Source organism: Otolemur garnettii, unplaced genomic scaffold, assembly GCF_000181295.1.
Source record: "Otolemur garnettii isolate 467f Iridium unplaced genomic scaffold, OtoGar3 scaffold00152, whole genome shotgun sequence".
In the NCBI taxonomy this organism is placed as follows: Eukaryota; Metazoa; Chordata; class Mammalia; order Primates; family Galagidae; genus Otolemur; species Otolemur garnettii.
In genome coordinates this window covers 1,232,824-1,239,681 of record NW_003852547.1, presented here as the reverse complement: position 1 = coordinate 1,239,681, position 6,858 = coordinate 1,232,824, and the positions used below count along the sequence as shown (strand labels likewise).

The following is a 6,858-nucleotide window of genomic DNA, read 5'->3' as shown; positions in this document are numbered from 1 at the left end:
GTTTTTCTTTTTTTTGTTTTTTTTTTTTTTTCAAACAGAGTCTCAAGCTGTCACCCTGGGTAGGTGCTGTGGCGTCACAGCTCACAACAACCTCAAACTCCTGGACTCCAGAGATTCTCTTGCCTCAGCCTCCCAAGTAGCTGGGACTACAAGCACCCACCACAGTGCCTGGCTATTTTTTGGCCTGGGCTGGTTTTGAACCTGCCAGTTCCAGTGTATGTGGCTGGCGCCCTAGCTGCCTGAGCTATAGGCACCAAGCCAGTGCTGGGTGGGCTAATGGAAAAGTACCAGAGAACAAAAGGTGAGGTTAGTCAATGGGGTGTCAGGCAGCGTTATTCCTCAGTTTACAAAAGCTTTGCTCTGTCATTGGGTCATCTGTGTTTGCCGATTATTGTTTTATCCAAATTAGGCTTCTATGCTCCCAGAGACTGGAAGATACGGGTGCTCTCTTCCTGCATTATTTCAAAGGTCCTTGAGAAAGACATTTCAGGATTTTAAATCTAGCAAGGGACCAGGAAAAGATTTACATACATTTCAAAGGAGTGGAGAATTTACCATTAGAGTTGGCCCTCTAATCCACAGATTCAACCAAACTTGTACTAAAAATAACCTTCTTGCAGGTGGCACGGTGGCTTACGCCTGTAATCCTAGCACTCTGGAAGGCCAAAGTGAGTGGATTGCCTGAGCTCACAGATTTGAGGCCAGCCTAAACAGAGCGAGATCCCGTCTCTAAAAATAGCTGGGTGTTGTGGTGGGCTCCTGTTGTCCCAGCTACGTGGGAGGCTGAGACAAGAGGATCACTTGAGCTCAGGAGTTTGAGGTTGCTGTGAGCTGTGATGCCACTGCACTCTACCAAGGGCGACAAGTGAGACTCTGTCTCAAAAATAAATAAATAAATAAATAAATGATACAACATGTATAGTTTTTTCTTGGTATCCATGGGGGATTGGCTCTAGGACCCCCAAAGATATCACAGTGATAGAAAATGGTGTAGTCTTTGCATATAACCTATGCACATCCTCCCACATATTTTAAGTCATCTCTAGATTATTTATAATATGTAAATAGTTGTTATACCATTTTTTATTTGTATTTTGTTGTTGCTTTTTTTTCTTTTTGAAGGCTGGAGGCTGAGGATAGGTGACTAAGCAAGGGGATGGGGATCGGAGAGGGCTGCCAGGAAAGGGTAATGGGTGTGTCACTGATTCCAGAGAGGTGGCCCCAGGATTGGAAGCTGTGTGGGTGGTGTGTTGGAAGACATGTGTCAACCTCAGACTTGAGCAGAGTGTGAGAAGAAGAAAGAAAGCCACCAAAACATAAACCCTCCAAAATTAAGGGCTACAGGCCCCCAGCCCCCTCCTCCCTCAGACCGGGGACCAGGTCCCCAGCACCTGGGACTCATCCTGGCCCCTTCATGATTACCCAAGGACCTGGGAGGAGTTTGGCCCACATGAGGGAGGGTGGGGTAAAGGAATACTGGCCAGGCTGGGTAGCCGGAATGTTTGGGGCTCAGCAGGGAAAACCAGCCAGGCAGCTGGCAGGGAAAATCAAAGCAGGAGAAGCTGTCCTAAGTGCCTCAGCTCACCTCCACACTCTGCCATGGGGGTCCCCAGAGCCATTCTGCTCTGCTTCTTTGTGGCCGTGCTCTGCCTGACAGGTACCCAAACTTCCCAGTTCAATACTAAGAAGGGCATTGGGGGTGTAGACCCCTGGGTCTGAGAGTAGAGGAGCTAGGAACCTGGCCCCCTGGGTCTGAGGGAGGAGCGGCTGGGGGCCTAGGCCCCTGGGTCTAAGGGAGAAGGGGCTGGGGACCTGGACCCCTGGGTCTGAGGATGGAGGGCCTGAGGCTAGAGCCTAGACTCCAGAGTCTTGATGGTAGAGAGCCTGGAGACCATCTCTTCTTCATTTCTCTTTCCCTCATCTATTCTTCCCCTACCAGTCATTTTCTCTGGCACCTCTCTTCCCACTACTCCAGCCCCTTTTATCCTTCTTGCTCAAGCTCATGCCTATAATCCTAGTACTCTGAGAGGCCAAGGCAGGAGGATCATTTGTGATCAGGAGTTTAAGACCAGCCTTAACAACACAAAGAGACCTTGTCTCTACAAAAAATAGAAAAATTAGCTGGGCGTGTTGCTAAGCACCTGTAGTCCTAGCTACTTGGGAGGCTGAAGCAGTAGGATCGCAGTTGAAGTTGACCTGAGCTCTGATCTTCTGGGAGCTATCCGGGCTCTTTCCAGAACTGACAGGGACCCTGGCCTCATCTTCAGGCAACCTCTTCCCCCAGTATTGGCTGGGACAGGGACGTAAACATTTCAGAACACAAGTGGCTACAAAGATGGAGAGGTAGGAAGTAATTCAGAGAGGTATTCCGGCAAACAACTAAGTTTGTGTGTGCCTACTTATCCATGGGACAATTTTATTTCCATATGTGTCAGTGTGTCCTTGCGGATCGCTGTGTTTGTGTGTGTTTCTCTGTACCAGGTTTCAACTTCTCAATGTTTGAACAAGTGCTTCCGTGGGCCTGTTTATCTCTGAGCTTTGCTTTCTTTGTAATAAGATAGAAGTATAATTTTGCATATGCGTGTCTCCTTTTGTGTTTGCACATTTCAGAGACCTGTAGGCCTGTATTTATCTCTATGTGTAGTTTGGATCTTTTTTTGGAGACAGTCTCACTTTTTACCCTCAGTAGAGTGCCATGGCAGCATAGCTCACAGCAACCTCAAACTCTTGGGCTCAAGCAATTCTCTTGCCTTGCCCTCCCCAGTAGCTAGGACTACAAGCACCCACCACAATGCCATGCTATTTTTAGAGATGGGGGTCTCTCTCTTGCTCAGGCTGGTTTCGAATTTGTGAGCTCAGGCAATCCACTTGCTTTGGCCTCCCAGAGTGCTAGGATTATAGGCGTGAACCACCGCACCCGACCGTGTTTTGATCTTTTGATGTGCTTTTTTCTCCCTATGTATCTGTGTTGTTTGTATGTCCCTATGTATTTTTTATCCACATGCGATTTTAAACCGCATGTTTTTGTGATCTCATTTTTTATATACCTCTAACTTCATGTTAATTATAATTTCTCACTTTGGGTTTCTGTGCTTTGGGACTCTGTACTTGTCTTTCTCTCTCTCTCTGGGTGTGATTGCCTTTGCTTCTGTGTGTTGTTTTTGTTATCACAAACCCCAAATCATACTCACAGGCGTACAACTTGGTGTCTGAATGATTTTGTGTGTGTGAGGTGCTGTGCCTTGGTGGGAGGAGGTTATATTCCAAGGTCTGGGTAAGTACTTGTTTTATGTGGGAATGTAGAACTCTACATGGATGCTTTCAGGATATTCTGTGCATATTTGTGAAATTTGTGTGAAGCTGTGTATATTTTGTTATTTTGTGTTTATATGTATCAGTGTTTAAGTGTTTTGTGTGTTTCTGGAGCTGATGTGTTTATAGAACAAGATCGCACATCATTCTGCCTGTACAGGAGCGTGTGCTCAGTCCGAGGACTTTTAGTGTTCTGTATGTCCATTGAGTTCAGTGTGAGAAGAGCTGGGCAGAGCAGGAGTGAATCATTTCCTCTTCCCTTATCTAAATTTCAGAGGGTGGAGATCTGAACAGCTGGAGGGAAAAACTGAACTGGCAGCTGCAGAGGTGTCATCACTCTGCCATGAGACAGACACAGAGGCAGCTGCAGACTCAAGAATACAAGGCCTGCTTCCTGGCCTATGTAGCTGCCCCTTGCAGGGTGGAGCCCTGAGTCCCTAGGACAGGCTCACTGACCTACTCTTTTGCCTCTCCTCAGGGTCCCGAGCCCTGCAGTGCTACAGCTTTGAGCACACCTACTTCGGCCCCTTTGACCTCAGTGCCATGAAGCTCCCTAGCGTCTTCTGTCCCTATGGATGCTTTGAGGCCATCCTGTCCCTGGACACTGGTGAGAAGGAGGGTGTGCAGAAGAGGAGGGAGTTGGGGGAGAGGTACAGAGCCAGGGGATTAGGGAAGGAGGGGAGGTGAGAGAAAAGGAGGGGAATTTGATAAAAGAAAACAGAACAGATAAGGATAGAAAGGGAAGTGGAGGAACAGGGGATAAGGAGGGAGAGAGAAAAGAAAGAAAAGGTTAGATGAGGGATTAGATGTAGGGAGGGAGAAGACAGTAGGGAATGAGGAAGATGAGGTGGGAGAGGGGAAGAAGAGAAAAATGAGGGAGGAGTAGTGAGAGAGGGCAAGGAGAAGGAGGGAAGTGGGAGGTGTAGGTGAAAGCCAGAGGAGTAGAGGGAGGAGCGTGGAGACTGGAGGTCGAGCCCAAGTCCTCTCCGTCCCCAGGGTATCGCGCACCGGTGACCATGGTGCAGAAAGGCTGCTGGACTGGCCCGCCTACGGGCCAGATGCAATCGAACCAGGACGCGCTGCCGCCAGACTTCTCGGTGGTGCGCGGCTGCGCGTCTGACTGGTGCAACGCCAACCTCGTCACCCACGACTCCATCCCCAACCTGAGCCAAGGTGCGCCGTTGGGCGGGGCTGGAGGCGGGACGGAACTGTAAGAATTTGGGCCCACGCCCCCAGGCAGGGAGGGGCGTGGCCTCCTCTGGGAGCCTCTGCTGCCCACTGCCGGGATCCCAGCCCCTCCCGCCCGCGAGGCAAGCGGCCTGGGGCAGTGCGCAACCCGCACTACTGCTCAGGTGCCATTCCCTGAGTGCGCGTCTACACTGTCTTGCCAGCACCCGACCCACAGACGCTCAGCGGCACTGAATGCTATTCCTGCGTGGGGATCCTCCCGGAGGACTGCGCCCCTGAAAAGTCCCGACGGGTCCAGTGTCACCAGGGCCAGAATGTCTGCTTCCAGGGCAATGGCAGAATGGCAATCGGTGAGATAGGAAAGTGGGAGGGCCTGGGCAAAGGATTTGGAAGCATCAGACAGGCCTAAGAGGGAGGCATGGCCCTGGCCTAAGGGATGAGGCATGGTGAGAGAGAGGCATGGTACTGGACTAAGGAAGGAAAGCTGAGGTAAGTCTGAGGACCAAGGCATGGCCCTGGCAGCCAAGGTGGAGGTTTAGGCGCAGCTCCCTCCTTCAGTTCTGACCCCCTCCTCCTCTCCACCTCACCGCGTTCCAGGCAACTTCTCAGTCCCTGTATACATCAGAACCTGCCACCGACCCTCCTGCACCACTGAGGGCACCACAAGCCCCTGGACGGACATCGACCTCCAGGGTTCCTGCTGTAAGGGGAACTTCTGCAACCAGGATTCAGTGACCCAGCCCTTCACCACCGCCTCAGCCACCGTCCCTTCCCTGGCGCCCCAGGTTAGGGCGCTGCTCCTCACCGTTCTCCTGCTGCCAGGGCTTTCTGTATAGACTGCCCCTCCAGAAGACTGGGAGACAGGGTCACACACGCCCTTCTCCTCCACGCTTCACCCCTTTCTCCTCCATGCTTCAGCTCCTACCCATTTTACTAGAAAATGATGTCAAAAGAAGAGTTGTGCTCCTGTCCGTCTGGTTCTCCATCTGTCTCTTCCTCCTACTCCCGACCATCACCCTTCCCCTACCTAGTCAGCAGGCCTGGAAAAAACTGGACACAGTCACTAGCATCCCAGGATAAAGAGAAACAGATGCATTGTGCTCCACATGAAGAGCAATTTTGGGGGGGGGGGCGCAGAGTCTCTTTTTTTTGTCACCCTGGGTAGAGTGCCATGGCATTATAGCTCACAGCAATCTCAAAATCTTGGGCTTGAGCAGTCCTCTTGCCTCAGCCTCCCAAGTAGCTGGGACTACAGGCACCCGCCACAACTTGGCTAATTTCTCTACTTTTAGTAGAGACGGGGTCTCACTCTTGCTCAGGGTGGTTGAAGAGCAATTCTGACAATAACTGTTGCTCGCTGAGCACCAGCAGGCAACAGGCAACCCTCAGCAGGGCTCCCTGTGCTCTCCCTCTTGATCCTAATCATGGCTCTAGGAGGCCGCTAGGGGGCGACTTTGTTGGTATATTATTAATATCACTGAAGGCACCAAAAGCAGTATATGCTAACACATGCCCAGACTCTGGAGCTGGACTGTGTGGGCTTTAATCCTATCTCTTCTATTCAGCCTGTTGGTGACCACAGGCAAGTTATTTAAGCTCTCTGTGCCTGTGTTCCTTTACCTATAAAGTGGAGGAGAAAACAAACTCCATAATAAGAAGGCCTGCTTCACAGTGGTTGGGAATGAGGATTTAATGAGATGAAACTATGGTACCTGAGACACAGCAGTCACCCGGTGTAGTGAGCTATTATCATAAGCCCCAAGTCACAGACGGACAAAGTGAGAGCCAAAGACCCTTGCCTGAGCTCATGCATCTAGTAAGTGGAGAACCAGGAGTCCAACTCCCAGCCCCATGAACTGCTAGGCAACCCACCTCCCATGCACGAGAGAGTGTTGATGTATTTGACAGAAAACACATGAGGCAAAGCTGAGTTGTGTGAAATTCTCCAACCTGAGGAAGTCAGGGAAGACTTTGTGGAAGGTGTAAACTTACAACAAAGTGGAAAAAGAAGTAACAGGAAGGGCATTCTAGGTAGAGGGGATGGTGTAGACAAAGGTCTGCCGTAGGAAGGAAGTCAGGACATACAGCACACTTACATGAGCACATGAACTTCGTATAAATGGGATCCTACAGCATGTCCTCTGGGCACATTCCACAATGTCCCTTCACATCCTTTCTGCCATATGATCTTCCCAACAACCCAATGGGGCGAGCAAAGGAGTGCAATGGTCTGAATGGTTGTGTCACCTCAAAACTAGTATTTTGAAACCTTATCACCAAGGTGATGGTGCTAGGGGTGGGACATTTAGGAGGTGATTAGATCACGAGGGTAGAGCCCTCATAAGTGAGTCTCTTATA

General features: G+C 50.4%; 1 protein-coding gene across 2 annotated transcripts in view; it reads left to right on the top strand.

The window, feature by feature from the left end:
- The window catches only part of LYPD5 (LY6/PLAUR domain containing 5), a 17,734-nt gene extending 12,263 nt beyond the window's left edge, over positions 1-5,471 (top strand). For both annotated transcript variants that reach the window (XM_023518972.1, XM_023518973.1), the window contains exons 2-5: positions 3,791-3,919; positions 4,309-4,485; positions 4,704-4,850; positions 5,098-5,471. In XM_023518972.1, the coding sequence (XP_023374740.1) occupies positions 3,856-3,919; positions 4,309-4,485; positions 4,704-4,850; positions 5,098-5,336 (627 nt within the window). In that variant the 5' untranslated portion in view covers positions 3,791-3,855 and the 3' untranslated portion in view covers positions 5,337-5,471. The remainder of the gene's footprint in view (positions 1-3,790; positions 3,920-4,308; positions 4,486-4,703; positions 4,851-5,097) is intronic.
- Positions 5,472-6,858: the final 1,387 nt, after the last annotated feature.